The sequence below is a fragment of the Dreissena polymorpha genome, chromosome 7 (assembly GCF_020536995.1).
Source record: "Dreissena polymorpha isolate Duluth1 chromosome 7, UMN_Dpol_1.0, whole genome shotgun sequence".
NCBI classification, from domain to species: domain Eukaryota; kingdom Metazoa; phylum Mollusca; class Bivalvia; order Myida; family Dreissenidae; genus Dreissena; species Dreissena polymorpha.
The window spans coordinates 56,957,252-56,979,907 of record NC_068361.1 but is presented as its reverse complement, the minus strand read 5'-3'; the positions used below and the strand labels follow the sequence as shown (position 1 = coordinate 56,979,907).

The 22,656-nt window shown below is 35.6% G+C and overlaps 1 protein-coding gene and 1 long non-coding RNA gene across 2 annotated transcripts; both read left to right on the top strand.

Annotated features, from left to right (window-relative positions):
• The first annotated feature begins 465 nt into the window (after positions 1-465).
• On the top strand, positions 466-15,376 carry LOC127837637 (calcium load-activated calcium channel-like). Its single transcript, XM_052364873.1, has 7 exons — positions 466-611; positions 3,303-3,380; positions 11,663-11,716; positions 12,057-12,103; positions 12,623-12,690; positions 14,788-14,932; positions 15,145-15,376. The coding sequence occupies exons 1-7, from the start codon at positions 551-553 to the stop codon at positions 15,235-15,237; spliced, it is 546 nt and encodes a 181-aa protein (XP_052220833.1). The 5' UTR covers positions 466-550; the 3' UTR covers positions 15,238-15,376.
• Positions 15,377-15,398: 22 nt separating this feature from the next.
• LOC127837638 (uncharacterized) lies at positions 15,399-20,847 on the top strand. Its single transcript, XR_008029407.1, has 2 exons — positions 15,399-15,632; positions 15,795-20,847. It is a non-coding gene; the product is annotated as an uncharacterized LOC127837638 (long non-coding RNA).
• Positions 20,848-22,656: the final 1,809 nt, after the last annotated feature.

Here is a 22,656-nt window from a genome sequence, read left to right as displayed (position 1 = left end):
GTTATCTAAAGAATTCCACTTAAGGGATCAATACAGAGACCTCCCAGTGACTAAGCCAGTAAGCAGACACCCCATCCATTATACCACAGCCACCGAACCAGCTTTAAATTCCTGTTGCTAGAAAAAAAATATAAGATGCTAGATTTTTAAGCTAGGAACATGTAACTCGTTTAAAGATTGATTTTTTAAGATGCATTACTTAATTATTGCAACAATTATAGTTTTTTTTAACACAATCATGTCCATATATTTATTAAAAATACGTGGTTATCAAAAAAAAACTTAAAAAGCTTTTGCCCGTAAATTAGGTACTGTAGCACCTATAATCATATTATTAGATATTTTCTGAACAATTCAGCAAAACGTGATGGAAATACAAGTTGTCGTTTCTCATCAGCAACTCTCGAGACAGCTAACCACTAGAAGGAACCAGTAAACATTTCCTAAAAACATTACCGTTTTGAATGCAGGTCACGCTAGACCGATATGTACTAAACCAGTGACTTCCCCTGATTGAAGTTTTCTTTTCACACGTTATATCCTCGCAAAAATGCTGGCTGACTGCTTATTAATTGTCTTTATTTCTATTTGTACGGCATTGCTCGGAGAAGGTTTGTTATTGTCAAATATATGTCATGAACAATATTCTTTACGAAAATGAAAACCTTGAGCAGTTTGTTATTTATATGATTTCGCGACCTTTAAATATCCGGCTGTTTTGTTAACAATAAATTACAATGATATTAACATTGATGTTGATAGCCATATGCACTCCAAACTCTGTATTTGCAAATTTTGAGCTGTCGACGGTCCACAATTCCTGCCTGTCCTTTGGTCTGCCCTTTTTGTTTTGGTCTCATCATGTTGAGATTTGCATGACACAATCTCAGTCAAGTGATCAAAGCACTTTTACTCCAGGTGTCAGTGGATCGAGCCCAGTTGAGGGTTACTTTGTTTATTTTATTTTAATCTGTTTTTTATTGGAGCTTTTTAGATCCAATATTAACATTTATCAATATAAACCATTAATTGACAAACTTCAATACATGCCAAAATCTGTGTAAAGCCTCTAAAAGTTCAAAACATCTAGTCTGTACGGTGTCCAGTCATTACACCCCCTGGACATTACACCCCTGGTCATTACACCCTCTAAGCCTGGACATTACACACACCAAGATATTGATTAGATTAGAAAGGTGTTATCAACTTACGAACCACTAATTGGATTTGTCATGTAAGATGACACTGATGAGATTAATGGTTGCTCAAATTATTTAATTGAGCAGCCATCATTTAAAACATTAATTTTTATTTCACCAGAATGACTGTAACAATATGCATCTAAATAATAAATACTTTTTTTTTTTCAAGAATATACAGACAGAAATAAAAATAAAGATAAATAAAATAAATATTTAGAATAAACAAAACACAATCTTAATTCATATACATTTATTTTTATTTCACCATAATGTAATAATATGCATCTAAATCATAAATAATAACGACAGAAAAAACTTTGAAAACAAAATAAAATAATGATAAATACAATAATTATGTTTACATCTTGGTGGGTGTAATGTCCAGGCTTAGAGGGTGTAATGACTAGGGGTGTAACGTCCAGGGGGTGTAACGACTGGAAATCGTCTGTACATGGTGTATTGTTATGTTTACGGTATTGTGAATAAGGGCTATCTCGCACAAGTGAAACAAATACAAGTCTTTTTCCGCAGCTTTGAATAAGCTTTGCAACGTCGTAACGTAAGTGAACAAAAATGGATTCGGTTGATATTGACCGTTCTTTAAAGTTTACTTTTTATGTCCCCCACCAACTATAGTGGGGGACATATTGTTTTTGCCCTGTCTGTTGGTCTGTACGTTGGTCTGTTGGTCTGTTTGCTCCAACTTTAACATTTGCAATAACTTTTTCAATATTCAAGAGAGCAACTTGATATTTGGCATGCATGTGTATCTCATGGAGCTGCACATTTTGAGTGGTGAAAGGTCAAGGTCATCCTTCAAGGTCAGAGGTCGAATATATGTGGCCAAAATCGCTCATTTTATGAATACTTTTGCAATATTGAAGATAGCAACTTGATATTTGGCATGCATGTGCGTCTCATGGAGCTGCACATTTTGAGTTTCCCAATTTCATGAACATGCCGATAAAATTCCGAAATCCAAAGCCATGGGCTATCTTCCCAAAGAGTGGAAAAAAAACCTGATGTTTAAAATAAATAGGTTTAAACTAATTCTTCTATTTTTGGCTACTTTATTAGTTTTAATGAAGAAAAAGTTGTAGCCAAATAGAATTTTCTTTAGCCAAATAGGTCAATTTGTAGCCATTGGCTAATTTGGCGAATGGCAGAGTAAGCCCTGCTTGAACCTTCAAGGTAAAAAAAAAAATTGTTTCAAAGCGGCGTTCTCATGAAGCTGCACATTTTGAGTGGTGGAAGTTCAAGGTCAAGGTCATCCGTCAAGGTCATCCTTCAAGGTCAAAGGTAATTTTTTTTTAATTCAAATCTGCGTTCTCATTAAGCTGCACATTTTGAGTTGTGGAAGGTCAAGGTCAACCTTCAAGGTCAAGGTCATCCTTCAAGGTCAAAGGTAAAAAAAATATATCAAATCGGCGTTCTTAGGAAGCTGCACATTTTGAGTGGTGGAATTTCAAGGTCAAGGACATCCTTCAAGGTCAAGGTCATCCTTTAATGTCAAAGGTAAAAAAAATAAATTCAAAGCAGCGTTGTCATGAAGCTGCACATTTTTAGTGGTGGAAAGTTCAAGGTAAAGGTCATCCTTCAAGGTCAAAGGTAAAACAAATAAAAAAAATTCAAAGCAGCGTTTTGATGAAGCTGTACATTTTGAGTGGTGGAAGTTCAAGGTCAAGGTCATCCTTCAAGGTCAAGGTCATCCTTCAAGTTCAAAGGTAAAAAAAACTTCTTTTTTTCAAAGCGGCATTCTCATGAAGCTGCACATTTTGAGTGGTGGTAGTTCAAGGTCAAGGTCATCCTCCAAGGTCAAAGGTCAAATTTTTTTATTTCAAAGCGACTCAGAAGGGGACATAGTGTTTCCAACAAACACATTTCTTGTTTTTAAATTTTTAGCAAAACACGAAACGCCACCCTTTAAACGTGATACCCTTAGTTGTTTTAACTCATTCACTGGGTAAACATCTATAAAAACATCCAGAATATGAAGAGGTAATTCTTGAACATGATCTCAAAGATCATGAAAACATTTTTCATGTTCTATGTTTTTATAATTACCCGGTAGTAAGATTAAAAGAATACTTTACATTGTAGGTCTAACATGGCTGCTCGTATACAGGACTGAGAAATATAAGAAGTTGAAGGCAGAGGTAGAAAAGCAGAGTAAAAAATGTAAGAATATATGGACTGAACACTACTTAATAATGGAAACATTGAAAATAAGCACGATAAAGTAGTTTTCATTGTTTATTTTTAGCTCACTTGAGCACAGCATGCTCATGGTGAGCTTTTGTGATCGCCTTTTGTCTGTCGTCCGTTGTGCGACATCAACATTTGCCTTGTTCACTCTCTAGAGGCCACATTTATTGTTCAATCTTCATGAAATTTGGTCAGAAGATTGGTCTTAATCAACCAATGCGAAAGACGCAAAAATCTTGTCGGACACGAGGTCCGATAACTTTTAAAATTTGTCGGACCTCGCCAGATTTTATCGGACCTCGTTTTTCGTCCGTGCCGAGACAAGTATGTTTCGCCGTTTTATTAAAAGTTGTTAAATTTTAAATGCCGCTCACTTTCCAGCCATATCATGATATCAGTAAGAAAGTGATTAGCGTTTATTTTGTATTAATATTAGTTTCATATCTCGACTTGACTCGCTACGAATTTTATTCGCGGGAGCTGTAATTTTGTGCGTATGGAAAGGCCTTGTCCATATACACATGCATACCAAATATGAAGGTTATATCACAGTAGGCCTAACAGTACACACTTAACAGCTTGAGGTGTTTTGTTTAACAACTTTAATCAAAAATGAAGCGATTACAAATTTACAAAAAATAAAGGTACTACAAGAACGTTTAACAATATGAAAACGGAATCACCTGATCAAAAAGTTATCCACGTTTTCGCGATCGTTGACACAGCCACTTCTACTTCTTCATCAAATCTTGACACGGGACAGGCAACGGTCGTGTGGTTCCCCGCTTTCTATTTACGATCATCACAATGCTCGAAACCAGTAAAATTTAATTCAACCATGATGTCATTGATGCGTCGCCTACGTCACGAAACAATGTGCAATATTTAACTGGTTCTAAGAATCGCGCTTGGAGTTTGTTACGTCACCAGCAAAGACAGCCAGTTCGACTGGTTGGAAAATTGATTTTAAAGTTAAATAATCTATCGAAGTAAAATAAACATGAATTAGACCTTTTTTTAATATTCCTAGTTTCGCGTTCATTTTTAATCAAAGTTTTACATATTGTTTTTTTTTTTTCTTGTCGGACACGAGGTCCGACAATTTGGGAAATATTATCGGACCTCGTCGAATTTTATCGGATTTGTCCGAGGTCCGATGTCTTTCGCATTGGTTGTCTTAATGATATCTTGGATGAGTTTGAAAATGGTTACGTTTGCTTGAAAAACATGGTTGGCAAGGGGCGTGGCATTTTTCTTGTAAAATCTTGTTAACACTATAGAGACCACATTTATTGCCCAATCTTCATGAAATTTAGTCAGAAGATTAATCCCAATAATATCTTGGAAGAGTTTGAAAATGATGCCAGTGGGTTGAAAAACATGACCGCCAGAGGGCAGGGTATTTTTAACCAGGTTTTCCGAAGGAAAAAACTGGTTATTAGATTGGCGAATGCGGGCGGGCGGGCTGGCTGGCTGGCGGGCTGGCGGAATAAGCTTGTCCGGGCCATAACTATGTCGTTCATTGTCAGATTTTAAAATCATTTGGCACATTTGTTCACCATCATTGGACGGTGTGTCGCGCGAAATAATTACGTCGATATCTCCAAGGTCAAGGTCACACTTTGAGTTCAAAGGTCAAAAATGGCCATAAATAAGCTTGTCCGAGCCATAACTATGTCGTTCATCGTCAGATTTTAAAATCATTTGGCACATTTGTTCACCATCATTGGACGGTGTGTCGCGCGAAATAATTACGTCGATATCTCCAAGGTCAAGGTCACACTTTGAGTTCAAAGGTCAAAAATGGCCATAAATGAGCTTGTCCTGGCCATAACTATGTCATTCATTGTGAGATTTTAAAATCATTTGGCACATTTGTTCACCATCATGGGACGGTGTGTCCCACGAAAGAATCACGTCAATATCTCCAATGTCAAGGTCGCCACGACTAAAAATAGATTTAAAAAAAAAAAAACTTACAAAGGGGGTTAATTTTTTTTTGGTCATTTCAAAAGTTCAGTTTGAGTTTTCTCCCTTTAACAGATTTTTTTTTCACAATGAAAACCTGGTTTTGTGACAATTTTGTCCCTTGTTACTTATATGGCTATTGTAAAACCTTGTTAGCACTCTAGAGGCCACATTTATTGTCCAATCTTCATGAAACTTGCTCAGATGATTTGTGTTAATGATATCTTGGATGAGTTCAAAAACGGTAGCCTTTGCTTGAAAAACATGGCTGCCAAGGGGCGGGGCATTTTTCCTTATATGGCTATATTAAAATCTTGTTAACACTCTAGAGGCCACATTTATTGTGCGATCTTCATGAAACTTGGTCAGAACATTCATCCCAATGATATCTTAGACGAGTATGAAAATGATGCCAGTTGGTTGAAAAACATGGCCGCTAGGGGGCGGGGCATTTTTTCATATATGACTATAGTAAAACCTTGTTAACACTCTAGTTATGTTATAAAGTGCTGCTTTAATGTATTCTTACAATGAAGACAATGTTAAGTTAATATCCTTCCTGTTTTGCATATTAAACTTACAATAATCTATAGATTCTTAAAATTAAATAACACCATTAATTCATAACTCCTTTAAAATTATTTATTTAATTCAGTTGCCAAATCTTCCTAAACTTTGGTCAGAACATTTGTTTCCTGTGTGTTAAAGTTTGGTTTTATTATGTCATTATTATGAACCATTAACTATATTATTGAATTTTTCATAACACAGAATTTTCGTAATTAACATAACTGTTATAGTCATTATTACTTATGGTAAGCCTATCAACTAAGAGATAGCTGAAAGAAAGTCAACATTTACACAATTTTGCAGTATCTATCTCCATTGTTTAACCTGCTGAGTTATGTTTCCCAATCTATTTTTAGTTCTGCTCTAGAACTTGTTAGACCCCTCGGTTTCAAAACACTTAAAGGGTAAATACTTCAAAATGCATATTTTTCTAGTATAATGACATTTTTGGCTAAGTTGTAATTTCTTGTGTAAATCTGTACTTATTGTTTTGTCACATTTGTAATCAGTTTGTAGCAAATTAATCTATAATGGGAACAATTACTGAAAAAATTCCCTGCAGATATTGATCATTGCAGTGTGTAACTTTTTACCACTCAGCTTTCTTAGTCAGGTAGTGTCTGATACAGTTAGAAAACCAGCATAAGTTGCCCTGAACAAATTGATAATGACCACAGACTGACAGAATCATGATTCCTAGGTACTTAATTACCCTCTCACTGTGCTCTATGCCAGATGTTAATTTCAGTGGTCAGTAATACAAGCTAGTTGAAGTGTTTAATATATTTTATTTCACAGAAAGAGTATTAAATGCATGTTTTTAACAATTAACAAAAAAAAAAAATTAAATGGGAACTTCATATAAAAACAAGATTCCATAATAATTCACTCTATATAATCATATTTAAGATATTTTAACACATATCAAAAGGATACTCTATGAAAACAATAAAGAAATAATTTCAATTACAGTATAAGTTTCTGGAGATAGAAATCAGAATCAGAATAACCTTAAAAGTCAAGATTTACCTTTCTTATTTGCAGAGTTCATTTCTAAATTGTTTATTGTAAAACAGCCTATTGTTGAATAATATGTTTATAAAATTATATTTAAGTCAACTGCAATACCTTTAGTTAATTGAAATACAACCAATCAGCGGTGTCATCCTGACCGGAAATAAGCGTTTGTTGAATAAATATTTCCGCATTACACAAGTGCTCACAAAGTAACATAACCCGTAACCATCCCGTGACCGGTTCACTTGCGTAAGCAAACGAGACTGCAATACCACACCTGGATACGACAGTTGTGTTCGCAAATGGTTTGGATCGGTAAATAAACATGGCCACCAGGGGGGGGGATCTTTTTCCTTATATTTATATAGTAAAAAAGCTTGTGAACACTCTAGAAGTCACATTTTTTGCCTAATCATCATGAAATTGTGTCAAAACATCAGCTATGTGGATGTCTCGGACGAGTTTGAAAATGGTCGTAATAAGTGGAAAAACATGGGCACCGGGTGGTGGGGCAGTTTTCTTCATATGTATAAAGTGAAAACATGTGAACAGTCTAGAAGACACATTATCTTCATGAAATTTGGACATATCTTGGAAGAGTTCAAAAATGGTTCAGGTCTGTTAAAAAAAACATGGCCGCCAGGGGGCCATTTGTTGTTCATTCTTCATGAAACTTGGTTAGAGCATTATTGTGTTGTATTAATATCTTGGGCTGCAAAGAACAGGTCATTTCTTTTTATCTCAGGTGAGTGACTTTATGCCTTTCAGGCCCTCTTGTTTGTATAAACCTCGAACATTATAAATTCACAAGAAATTGTTAAATGCATTATTAATTACGTTAAAAGACGACACTTATTCAGGTTAATTTTTTGTGAGGCTGTTTTCGGAGAAAACCCGAGCTATTGCCGTAGCCAGCTCGCCATCCGCCATAGGCGTCGTGCTAAAACCTTAACATTGGCCATAAGTTTTTAAATATTGAAGATAGCACCTTGATATTTAGCATGCATGTGTTTCTCATGGAGCTGCACATTTTGAGTGGTAAAATTTCAAGGTGAACATCATCCTTCAAGGTCTAGGGTCGAAAAAACAAAGTCAAGGGAAGTAATTAGCTTTAAATGGACATAGTTATCTGACCTGCCCATGTATATAATTTAGTTAAATAAATCAAAGCGGCGCAGTAGGCGGCATTGTATTTCTGACAAACACATTGTGGTAAAAGGTCAAGGTCATCCTTTACGGTCTATGGTAAAAATACTGATATAAGGGAAGTAATAAGCTTTAAAAAGGGAGAAAATTATTCAATATTGAACATAGCCACTTTATATATTTGGCATGCATGTGTATCTCATGGAGCTGCACATTTTGAGTGGTGAATCTACAATCACGTTAGTGGCTTTTAATTGTTTGCTACTAAAAATAGAGATTTGTTACAGACAATTATTTTCAAGGGAAGTAATTTATATAATTATAAATCTCATATAGTCATATTATATATTTCCTTACCAAGAATTGAAGTTCTGTTCACAGTTACTGTACAGATTTTATTATTTTGATAATTAATAACCCAAATGATTGATTTGTCAATTATTTTTTTATGATATAATTATAATTTCTTTGATGTTCATTACATAACTGTGGACTTATGTCCATGGATACATGATCAACTCTGGCTATGATCTCTTTAAAACCACAGGCCTTGGTTGTCAGTGATGTTTGACATGGTCATAATTGACTGTGAGACCCTCCCCATCCCCCCAGTTGGATTGGACAAAATTTATGGGAAGTAATAACATTTAAAGGGAGATGATTTCTATACCTGCCAAATGATAAATAGAAAATGATATTTCAATGTGGTGCAGTAGGGGGCATTGTGTTTCTGACACACACATCGTTTGTTGGGTCACTAGGTCAAAGGTCAAGGTCACTGTGACCTCTCAAAAAAATAATCTGACAAGCTTTCGCAGCCGAGAGTTGCACCCGTTATGCGGTGCTCTTGTTATGAATTTTTTTGATTCATGAATAATTAAATGGGCTATCCAGGGCCAAACAGTGTCATCTGTGGTAATTAAATACATAAATCTTGTTATAACATGACTGTGCTATTGCATGCTTAAGGTTTCCTGTTTGCTTCAAAACCGTTAATTATTCATCATAACTGATTTATATAGAAGTTTTATGAACTTTATTTAAGTACTGAAGTTTTTTCTAATATCAACCAGTGTAAAAAGTTTAAAAAATAAATTTAGTAATAAAAAAACATGACTATTAAGAAACTGTTTAGGAATGTCAGCAGTTTATTTTTAGCTCACCTGAGCGATAGCTCGGGGTGAGCTATTGTGATCACTCACCGTCCGGCGTCCGTCCGTCCTTCCGTCCGTCTGTCTGTCTGTCTGTCTGTAAACAATTTGTAAACATCTTCTTCTACTAAACCATTGAGCCAATTTCAACTAAATTTCATGTGGAGCATCCCTAGGTCATGGGACAAAAGAATTGTTAAAAAAAATTTGATCACATAACCAAGATGGCCGCCATGACCATATATGGTAAAAACCTTAAAAAATCTTCTTGTCAGAAACCGCTCATCAGATTTTCAAAAAATTTCACAGGGATGACCTTTGAAGGCTCCCCTGAAAAAGTTGTTCAAAGAAATTTGATTCGTCAAAAAACATTGCCGCAGGAGCTCGTTGAACTTTGCATGTTTATTCGTTTTTGCCTATTTTGTGAAAACTTTCAAAAATCTTCCACATTTTTTGTCCGATCCTTTCCAAATTTGCACAGTGTCTTTATATCAATGAGGACACGAACCCTACACAAAATGAGCATTATTGGTCCATGAAGTACAGAATTACCTCCCCTTGAATTGAGAAAATGGTGTTTATGCAATAAAGTCCAAATTTTTCATCCAATTCTTTCCAAACTTGTAAGGATTTAGCATGGTTCAAACAAGGGAAACAACTACGGTTTATGCATGTTCTTTTTATTACAGATTTGCCTCCCTTTAATTCATTCAAAATCTCATTTTACAGCAGAGATTCCAAATCTGACCTGTAAATGAGCCCCATATTTACTGCCAGTGCTAGGTTACCTTTTCCCATTTGATCATTCTTAAGTATTGGTCTTGTAATGCTGCTACTGCTTCTGCTACTGCTACTGCTACTACAACTACTACTACTACTACTACTACTACTACTACTACTACTACTACTACTACTACTACTACTACTACTACTACTACTACTACTACTACTACTACTACTACTACTACTACTACTACTACTACTACTACTACTACTACTACTACTACTTCTACTACTACTACTAGTACTACTACTACTAGTACTACTACTACTAGTACTACTACTACCACCACCACCACCACCACCACCACCACTACCACCACGTCTACTATTACTACTTCTACTACTACTGCCACTACTACTACTACTTTTACCACTACTACTACTACTACTACTACTACTACTACTACTACTACTACTACTACTACTACCACTACTACTACTACTACTACTTCTACTACTACTACTACTTCTACTACTACTACTACTACTACTACTACTACTACTACTACTTCTACTACTACTACTACTACTACTTCTACTACTACTACTACTACTACTACTACTACTACTACTACTACTACTACTACTACTACAACTACTATTCCTACTACTACTACTACTACTACTACTACTACTACTACTACTACTACTACTACTACTACACCACCACCACCACCACCACCACCACCACCATTCACAGTGACAAAAAACGTATTCACACAATGGCTGCTACTACAACTTATAGCCCATATAGGGGGGCATGCATGTTTTACAAACAGCCCTTGTTTCTATGGGATTTTAACCACATCTGTTCATGTTTATCTCCGACACATATTTTTAGGTCACCTGTCATGAAGTGACACGGTGAGCTTATGTGATCGTGTGATGTCCGTTGTGCGTGCCTGCGTGTGTCCGTGCGTCCGTCCGTCAACAATTTGTTTGGGTAGACAGTAGAGGTCACAGTTTGCATCCAATCTTGATGAAATTTGGTCAAAATGTTTAACTTGATGAAATCCGGTTTGGGATTGTATTTGGGTCATCTGGGGTCAAAAACAAGGTCACTAGGTCAAATAATAGAACAACCTTCTGTAGACAATAGAGGTCACAGTTTTCATCCAATCTTTATGAAATTTGGTCAGAATGTTTATCTTGATGAAATCTGGGTTGGGATTTTATTTGGGTCATCTGGGGTCAAAAACTAGGTCACTAGGTCAAATAATAGAAAAACCTTGTGTAGACATTAGAGATCACAGTTTTCATCCAACCTTTATGAAATTTGGTCAGAATTCTTGATGAAATCTGGGTGGGATTGTATTTGGGTCATCTGGGGGTAAAAATCTAGGTCAAATAAATAGAAAAACCTTGTGTTGACAATAGAGGTCACAGTTTTCATCCAATTTTTATGAACTGTGGTCAGAATGTTTATCTTGATGAAATCTGGATTGGGATTGTATTTGGGTCATCTAGAGTCAGGAACTAGGTCACTAGGTCAAATCATAGAAAAACATTGTGTAGACAATAGAGGTCATAGTTTTCATCTGATCTTAATGAGTCAGGTGAGCGATTCAGGGCCATCATGGCCCTCTTGTTTATACAAAGCAGAACACTTACATTTTCCAGTGGAAAAGCAGAAAGAAAATGAGGCTACAGAAAGGAGTCAAAAGAAGAAAATAGGTAATTTAATTTATGGAAGATAATCATTTATTATTGCAAGATATATTCTGAAATAATTCCCAAGTCATGAATATCGGAAACAGTTAGACACTTTTGTTATGAACCTGATAAAGATTTGACATGACAGACGTGAATTGTCATTTTATGTAATTGTTGAGCATGGCTGCTGATTATCAAAAAGCAATGGGTGCATTTAACAAATAGAAACTAGGATGGGATCAATGTATCTTCTGCTTATGTATTTGCACACTAGTATCAGGACCCAGTAAATGTATAATGATATACAAGTGTAGTGTAAAGTAATATTTCAAGCTTCAATGTATTTGTGTTGTATTTTCAGAACGCCAGGAAGAGCGACTGAAAAATAATAACCGTGATCTCTCAATGGTAAAGACGATAAGTGATTCCATTATACTTAAGTCAGGGGTTTTACACGAACTAACATTGAATGGTTCTCAAGGATTTATGACATTGTGATACAATGTAACTGGAGGGGTCCAAAGCATTGATAAATCAATCAAATAAAATCAATCCATTAGATGCCTATTGTTTAAAATTTACTATCTTTTGTGTTGTTTAAGGAAAACAACAGTAAACATTTTTTTTTTGTAAAAATTCAAAAGATAACAATATAACAGTGCATATTGATTAATTAGTTTAAACCTATTTATTTTAGCTCAATTGCATCAAAAGACTAAGGCTTATATAAATGCTCTCGAGTCCGTTTCCTGGGCCTAGAACCAGTACTTGGTGTCTTTAGGGGAGATCTAAAGAACGCTCCCACGGTGGGGATCGAACCCGTGACCTCTCGGTCGCTAGGTGGACACCATATCCATTACACCACTACGACAATGCATATTGACTTAAAGATTGATCAGTTTAGTTTTAATGTGTTTATTATTTCAGGTGAAAATGAAGTCTATGTTTGCCATTGGTTTTGCATTCACCAGTTTACTGAGCATGTTTAATTCAATGTGAGTACACATAGGTATTGTTATTTCAGTAAAGTACACATAGGTATTCAGGGGTTAACGTAAGAAATTGACACTCACTTGCCCTGGGGGCAAGTTACTTTGAACATCTACTTGCCCTCATTAAAAAATAATTGCCCTATTTTGAAGTCAATTTGTTATTGTCATTTGATCTTTAAAGCATTGATTCACATGCATTATTATGCAAGATTTAATTTCAGCTATATTCAATGTATCAAAAATAAAATAATCGTTTTTATAATATAAAGTTGTCAACAAAAACAAAATCTGGAAGTTTTATTTCATTGAATTTGTTTTGTCACTATTATTTTGAGCCTCATCCTTTTTTACATTCATGTAGTGTGACTGTGAATCCTCATGTGCTTTAACAGAATCTTTTCGAAAAAAAATTGAACCGTTGTTTTCAAATTTGATACAAATCTTGCATTTCATCAATCGTGACTCTTTATCAAATTCAAGCCATGGAAATTCATCAAGCCACGATGTTTGAAAGTTACGCTTTCATGATTCATTTCATATTCTCTCTTCCTTTCTTTTTCCGTTGTTTTGGTTTGTTTCTTTGAGTGTTTCGAGTTACTTTTATTTAAAAAAAAAAGATCGGCTGGACGCTAATGTCCACCATGTGGATAAGTCTGCCGAGTAGAACTTGTTTTTAGAGTTTAGATTGGCTTATACAACGCAAGCGACCAATCAAATCTCGTTTTACTTGTACTTGAAAAAAAATATATTGACCCAAAGAAAATAAATAGATACAAGGGAAAAGACGAAAAAATACCGATATTATGCTAATACGAAATGGAATTGCTTGGCAGACTGTCTTCTTTGGACATTCACTTGCCCGCGACGATTTTAACCTGGCACGGGCAAGCAGGCGTCCGCTTAAAAAAGCCCTGGTATTGTTATTTCAGTAAAGTACACATAGGTATTGTTATTTCAGTACACTACACATAGGTATTGTTATTTTAGTAAAGTACACAGAGGTATTGTTATTTCAGTAGAGTACACAGAGGTATTGTTATTTCAGTAGAGTACACAGAGGTATTGTTATTTCAGTAGAGTACACAAAGGTATTGTTATTTCAGTAGAGTACACAGAGGTATTGTTTTTTTCAGTAAAGTGCGCATATGTTTTGATATTTAAATTAAGCATATTTACATAAGTATTCAGAGGTATTCTTATTTCAGTTGAGTACTCAGAGATCTTGTTATTTCAGTTAAGCATACATATATAGGTATTCAGAGGTTTTGTTATTTCAGTAGAGTTCACAGAGGTATTGTTATTTCAACTGAGTTCACAGAGGTATTGTTATTTCAGAAAAGCATAAATTAAGAGGTTTTGTTATTTCTTTTTAGTACACAAAGTTATTGATATTTATGTTTAGAATACATACAGAGAAAGAGTTATTTCTCTCCTTAGCATACAAATGAGTGTTGTGTTTTAAAAAAGATGCATAGTAATACATGTCAAAGCTTTGTGGAAGGAATATTTTTAGTAAAGTTGAGTCAAAAAGTCCAAAATGACCTTACATTATCTTGTCTAACATCTTAAATCTACTCATTACTTTTTACAGCTATGTAAGTAGTTCTTGTCTAAATACATATGCATATTTCAACACTATCTTTATGCTGTTTGTACCATAACATTTTGTAAGAACACCAGTTGTTGTTTTTCCTTAGTTTTTTTAACCAATTTATTTGAGCTTGATTGCATCTAAAGCCTATAGGCTGTCTCCTTGGTAGAACCAGTACTTGATATCTTTTGGGGTGATCTAAAGAATACCTCCACTGTGGGGATTGAACCCATTACCTCCTGGATGCTTGGGGGGACACCATACCCGCTACTAGTCCCTTGCTTAACATACATATACAAGGAAAAAATGTGCGTTTTTTGTAAGAAATGCAAATTTGATGTAATTTTCATGAACATTTTTACACCAATTAAAAGGTGAAAAAATACGTTCTATTTCTTTAATAAATTATATGTAAAACGTTTATACAATAAGTTGAAACAATTTTTGTTTGATTCTGCAATGACCTTCTTTCAGTGCATATAAGGCTTAGGGTTCTGCATGCTTTCCAGATTTGATGGCCGTGTGGTTGCCAAGCTGCCTTTCGTTCCAATCTCGTTCATTCAGGGCATCTCTCATCGAAACCTGGCAGGGGAAGACTACACCGACTGTTCCTTCATTTTCCTCTATATTCTCTGCACCATGTCCATCCGCCAGGTAGGTAGCCATGCTAAGGTCCACAGGGATAATTAAAAACTGGGCTCAATGCTTGTGTTTAAGGTATCATCCTCGATTAGCCTGTACAGTATGCACAAGCTGATCAGAGATGACGCTTTCCGCATTTACTGGATTCTTTCTAAAAGACTCCCATTAAACAAAAAAAAAACGCAAAGTGTCGTCCCTGATTGGCGTCCTTGTTTTTCTTTCAGAACATCCAGAAGCTCTTAGGTCTGGCTCCGTCTCGTGCTGCCAGTAAACATGGAGGTGGATTCTTTACCCCACCCACTTCTATGACCAAATAAGCACATTGGGCTGAACATTTGGTGAAAAACCCAAGCCAAATTAATTGCGCGGTGAGACGAATTGTGGTGCAAAATATTGAAAATATTATTCAATCTGAAGAAAATTGATATCATTATGATAGAAATGAAATTTTATTAACAGCTGTAGACTTTTTTAACCAGGTTTTCCGAAGGAAAAAACTGGTTATTAGATTGGCGAATGCGGGCGGGCTGGCTGGCTGGCGGGCTGGCTGGCTGGCGGGCTGGCGGAATAAGCTTGTCCGGGCCATAACTATGTCGTTCATTGTCAGATTTTAAAATCATTTGGCACATTTGTTCACCATCATTGGACGGTGTGTCGCGCGAAATAATTACGTCGATATCTCCAAGGTCAAGGTCACACTTTGAGTTCAAAGGTCAAAAATGGCCATAAATGAGCTTGTCCGAGCCATAACTATGTCGTTCATCGTCAGATTTTAAAATCATTTGGCACATTTGTTCACCATCATTGGACGGTGTGTTGCGCGAAATAATTACGTCGATATCTCCAAGGTCAAGGTCACACTTTGAGTTCAAAGGTCAAAAATGGCCATAAATGAGCTTGTCCTGGCCATAACTATGTCATTCATTGTGAGATTTTAAAATCATTTGGCACATTTGTTCACCATCATGGGACGGTGTGTCCCACGAAAGAATCACGTCAATATCTCCAATGTCAAGGTCGCCACGACTAAAAATAGATTTAAAAAAAAAAAAAAACTTACAAAGGGGGTTAATTTTTTTTGGTCATTTCAAAAGTTCAGTTTTCTCTCTTTATCAGATTTTTTTTTCACAATGAAAACCTGGTTTTGTGACAATTTTGTCCGTTGTCTTGGATTGTCCTTGGTTTGGATGTCTGAAACAGATATTGTTTTTGGCTTTCTAAAAAATGGATGTGTTGGTACCTGATGAAACCTGTGGAAAGTTTATGAAGCTATACTTATCAGGAAAGCAGTTTGTCATTACTATATATTTATAATATATTTGAACTGATTTTTATGTCCCCCACCCACTATAGTGGGGGACATATTGTTTTTGCCCTGTCTGTTGGTTTGCGCCAACTTTAACATTTGCAATAACTTTTGCAATATTGAAGATAGCAACTTGATATTTGGCATGCATATGTATCTCATGGAGCTGCAAATTTTGAGTGGTGAAAGGGCAAGGTCATCCTTCAAGGTCAAAGGTCAACAAAAAAAATCAAAGCGGCGCAGAAGGGGACATAGTGTTTCTGACAAACACATTTCTTGTTGTTTTTGGTGTTGATGATGCTCCTTTCACATTTAATATAATTTAATGTTGTTCTTGTAAAGATTGGTCGTGTTGGTAAGTCCGCATACAATTCTACAAGTTTGTAAAGTGAACTACTTACAAAGTTTTTAAGTTATTGATTTGAATTCGATAAATATACGATCATTATTAAGTATAGGCGTGCACGACATCATGTTCTTCGTCCTCAGTGACCCACACTTGTAAGTCTTCCCGGACATATCTGGAATATATTTGAGTCGAGTTCCGTGAAAAGGGGATAATTGTGCGTAAAGTGTCGTCCCGGATTACCCTGTGCAGTCCGAATAGGCTAATCAGGGACGACCAGGGCCGTACCCAGGAATTGTTGACTGGGGGGGCCCAAACGGAGAGGGTGCGGGAGGGGTTGCCCCTCCCTAATAGATTTTTTTTATTAGGCACTGTTCAAGGTGAATTTTAATGCATATAGAAACATATGTTGTGTTATAAATTATGGATATATAACAAGTAAATCAGCACCTTTCTGAAGTCTAAAGCTTTAACCATTACGGGCCGTCCATAAAGTATGTCACGCTCCAGGTGGGGGGAGGATGCGTAAGTAAGTGACAGTTTGCGACATGGGGGAGGGGAGTCAGGCCATGTGTGATGTCACACATTTATTAAAAAAATATTGTATAATTTATTTATTATTTCTTTAGTAAAATTTAAAAATAATTTTCAAAAATTTGTAAAACATTTCAATTAGTTTTATGTCAAAATAAGACGAATTGCGTATCTCCTGATTCTGTTGTTCGAATGTTTAATAGGCAACTTGACTGGGCCGGCTTATTCAATAGGCACAACCACCACACAGATTTCAATGACGAAATAATTGGACTGTTCCATTTTTAGTTAGTAAAGGGTTGAAAGAAAATCTAAATTATAATTTTGTTTTTATTAGAGGTTAACACGTGGATAAATATTCATACTGCTCATCGTAACAACCCTACAGTTATAAAAGCCTGTAATGTGAAAGTTTTTTTACCAGTAAGTGAAATTTTAATACGGTTTAATAGTGAATTGAGTTTTAGATAAAATTTAAATTAAGTATTAACTTTAAAAAAAATGTTCGAAAGTGTGAGTTTGTGACGTACTTTAGGGAAGGGGGTCAAAGATTTTGTAACAGTTTGTGACATGCCGGGGAAAAAATGGTAAAAAAAGCGTGACATGCTTTATCAACGACCCCTTGGTGTGAAATTCACACTCATGTTTAAAGCGTTAGATTTCAGAAATGTATTACACTTTATTAAGAAGTAAAAGCAACCTTTGAAACTAAAAAACCTTTATTATGAAATGTAACATAAAGTATGACTGTAGAGGAAGTTTGATTTCAAAGAGAAAATACTACTATGGTTATATGTCAGTAACTGACATATAACCTACTAGTATTTTCTCTTTGAAATCAAACCTCCTCTATAGGCCAGTTCATTGTTATTGTTTTGATTCCCGATTTTCGCGCATGCGCAATGCACTGGTAGTCAAAAAGCATTGCTTACAGCTAACGCAAAGCATATGGATAACGAGACTTGTTTAGTCAATACATCGAAAAGAAACTTAAAAAACAACACCTAAATAATATTTAAAAAATATAATGTTCAGTGCCAAAAGAATGCATTAACACATTTATTTGCATTTTAAAAGAACGCGTCATTAGCATAAAAGTAATTCAGATTGTCTGAAGACTGAACGACAGACAATTCGACGCAACAAAGAGCTCTATGCATTAGCCGTATAATTATTTGCAGAAAAGCTTCAATAAAAATAATGATACATCTAATTATAAAATTATAATTATCAATTGCATGCGTAAACTAGAATAATAAAAAATTAGTGATAGCCAGAATGTGTCAGTGTTTCATTGAAAATAAACGTACTACAAAGCCCTATTAAAAACGAAGTTCATGACGGTATTTACATGTAATTTTAATTTGGATGAGTGTTGTTCAGAGAATGACTTGAAGAATATTAACATTTAACTGAAAAACACAACCTCACATGATGCAAATTGAACTGTGTATTCATGTATTTTGTAAACTCGTTACTAGTGATCGAGTATGAGTGACAATTATCTAACATTTAACACACACGCACAAACACACACACACACACACACACACACACACACAACATAATATATATACATATATAATATAATATTAAACATTGTTTCATTATTATTTACCCCCATTGATGTCAAACGTAATTTCTTGTTTTATGATGTATTTCGTGCATTGCCGTAACATTACATCTTCATACTGAATGACGTATTTATAATTAACCGATGCCCGCTAAATACGTTAAATATTTTTTATTTACATTTTATAATTCATAAATACTTTATTTTTTTATAAATAAAACGGGCCTTTTTCTTTACCGTGTTCAATTTCTGATAATCTATAGACTTCAAATTTGTACAATAATTATGTAACATATCTAATTTAAGCAACTGTTAAGTATGTCGGTGGTAAATTTATTCAACCAAATGCCTAGTTACTTAATACTACCAGAATGAAGACATGGTGGCATCATCAATTGCATTTAATGACCAGACTGTCATCTGCCACCTAGTGTGATTTATGACACCATGTTGTTAGTTAGGTCTGGACAATATCTGATCAAAACGAGATAATCGGATTAGGCAGAACAAAGGGGCAATAAAACACCGGTATACAAAGGCTTAAACGATTTTAAGATAGATGCAAACAATCAAATGAAAACTATTGCATTTAATTTAATTAAATGTTTATTTAATGTGTCAACATGTTAGTTTTCCCGGACCAGGGTAAAGGTCCCTGCCCAGACATTATGGTTAATTTGTAAATGTTTTTTATTTGGATTTGATCTATTTATTCATTGTGTTCAATCTTATTTGTTTCAGTAACATAGAACAACTTGTTGGCATGTTGAAAAATAAAATCAAAATATAATCGTTTAAATTAAACCGATCACGCTCTATTTCTCCCCATTGATTGTATCTTTCTTTTGACTACCAATATAGCCCGGATGTAAACACGCAGGTGCGCGTGACGTCACGCGTGAACTGGTCTATATAAAATTTCAAAGTAAATTCATTATAACATGTTAATCATCTACAAGACAGTTATCACAGAAATGTTTAATAAGCTATGACTCTAGAGGAGGTTTGAATTCAAAAGAAAAACACTATTATCGTTCAGACCTACGACCTTCTGTATCAGTTCCATCCATTCGCTGTTTCTCTTTCCTTGTCCAATCAAAATACGTGTTTCACCCACCATCAAAAGATGAAGCATTGAGAACAATAGGAAATTGACAGATCGGGGATGTGTGTACAAGGTGATAAGAAAATAATGCCTAGGGGCTTATTTCCACTGGCGAGTAAATTAGCGCTAATCCCCTTGTGTATCAGGGGCAATAAAACAAATCTGCACATTTGTATTGGAGGGAAGTGTACTGTGGGCCCTTTCATGTGAGAAAATTTGCAGTAGGCCCATTATTAAAAAATCATAACTTGACAGCCAGCTGGGGGGCCCGGGCCCCTGGGCCCAGTGCCTGGGTACGGGCCTGGACGACACTTCCCGCCTAAACTGGATTTTGCTAAGAAGAGACTTTATTGAAACGAAAATATAAAAGCGGAAAGTGTCGTCCCTGATTAGCCCGTGCGGACTGCACAGGCTAATCTGTGACGACACTTTACGCACAAGCATTAAAACCTCTTTTCACAGAGCAGGGCCCTTATGTTTTTGACAATACGGAGCTCGAGTAAGTCATGTTTGTGGCAAATTTATAATTTGATTTGTCGTGGGGGGGGGGGGGGGGGGCTGGATGTGTTAGGAGAAAACACGTGCTAATTGAGCGACGTCGGCAATCATTACCCAGCTAGGACAGCATAGACGTCTTCAAACTAGGTGAAGGTTACGTATATTAAATAATTGACATTTGCAATGGTGTACTCTCAACAAATAAGAAAATTTATATAGTTAAAAGACTCTGGTTGTTATTTTTTGCGACCTTTGTGCAAGAAAAGCATTACTGTTAACTGACAAATCACTTTAAAATGGGACTACAGAGGGAAACTTGCCTAAAGTCGGGTCACACTCAACTAAAAAGTAGTCGGAACACCGTTGTAAAAACAAGTATTTTATAAGTGGCTATTTCTTTCTTACACATCAAACCTTAAATTTATCTCTTTCATATGAAATTGCCTACATTATTCTGTTGAATATATATAGAGCTGAGAATGCTCGTAAAGAAAAGGTATGGTGCACAAAATTTTGACTATGTTTTACTTAAGTTGAAGAGTTGACATTAAAGTACATGAATATTGGAATTAGTTTAGTGTAAAATGAGTCCAAACGAATGGTAAGACCGCAGTACAATTAAACGTAGCCTAGCCATGAACTATGCGGTTACAATGTAGTCAACATTTAAAAAATCTGTTGACATGTCTGGATTAGTTTGTATAAGTGACCAGACTAATGGGAAATAGTACCAGAGAACGAAGTCCTTTGACCAAAGATCTAAAAACAAATTGACAAAAGTAGCATGCACCAAATAGAAATGTAAGTTTCTTTTTCATATGTGATTATGCTTGATCATTCTGCAACTTTTGTAGAAGTATAGCGTTCTTTATAACGAACCGTTAACAGTCTTTTTAGATAAATACGTGATATTATCAAAATGCCATACTCAGTTTCAACATAGCATAATATTTATGGGTTTCCAAAATGTCACTGCACTTTTAGTGCGCTCTCTTTGGAATTATTCGCTTTGCGTAAAACCGTATTATTCATAAAACATTCGGGGGTTTTTCGAAGCTTTATTTTGTCAAGAAAGGCACAACAGTAAACATGGTGTCTTGAAAAATATCACGGTCACGCGGTCGGATATCATACCCGTTGCCCAAACAACCAGCTTCGCAATCAACCAAGGGCTTAAATATATAGGAAGGATACTTATATTTTTAAGCGTATGGACAATGGTACGATTTAAGGAAAATCAAAACTCACAGTGCACGCCACTTCAAGTGACATTTCTAAATTTTAACCATAGTCATTATGCTGCGCGAAAGTTGAAGCAGGCAAAATAAAATTATGTTTTGTGTATGCTTCCATTTTCGATTTATCGACCATAACGCTATTAACATGCTCGAACTGCCATTTATTTGGTTAAAAATCCAAATTTATCGGGTTAAAAGGTCGAATTATTCAAAAAAATTCCTCGGTAAGCATGGCGATTTGTCACGAGCCGACACCCCTTTATACGCCCATAAATATCGAGCATTGAGCATTCAACTATTCTATCCGCATGCCCCAAACTATTGTTGGTGCAACTATTCAGTTCCCATGTAGGTTGGTATATAGCATCCGTACTAAACTTGGCCAAGCATCTTTTGGTAAGTGCATGTTGCTTTTACATAAAAACTTAATTTGTACACTGCACGTGCTTGCTCACACAAAGAGCTCGCCGTGGCATAGTGGATACGGTGTCCGCCGGTCGACCTTTTTTCCCCACCGTGGGAGCGTTCTTTAGAGCACCAAGTACTGGTTCTAGGCCTCAAAAATGGACCCGAAAGCGTTTCAAATAAGACTTAGGCTTTCTATACAATCGAGCTAAAATAAATTGGTTTTAACTAAAGTGCAGTAGGGGTTATTGTGTTTCACAAACACAGATCTTGTTTATTAACGCATTTTGTCATATACTAGTATTATATCGTACTAAGGGTTTACGTAATCGTGATGTATGAAATGTTGGCTGCGTCCAATTTTGACATGATGTGGCGTCTCATCAGGGTATGCGCTGTTTGCTTGAAGAAATTTCTGTAAGAAATATTCTAAATATAGAAATAAATATACTATACATCCCTAATTTTGGAAATAAATTGATTCAATTTTGAAGGATGGGAGAGTCCACTAGGCATAAATGGGTTGAAACAATTAAGCGGACAATCCGTGACAAGTTAATTTCGAATTTCTTGGTATGAAACATTGTACACTAGTGTCCAATTGTGCTGAAAACAGCTTCTTAAAACAGAAGAGTGGAAAACAACCAATCAAAAGCCATAGATACCGGGCGTTTATAGCTTACTAGAATATATCAAGTGGGTCACTAAGTTCGTGGAATCCATCTATTGCG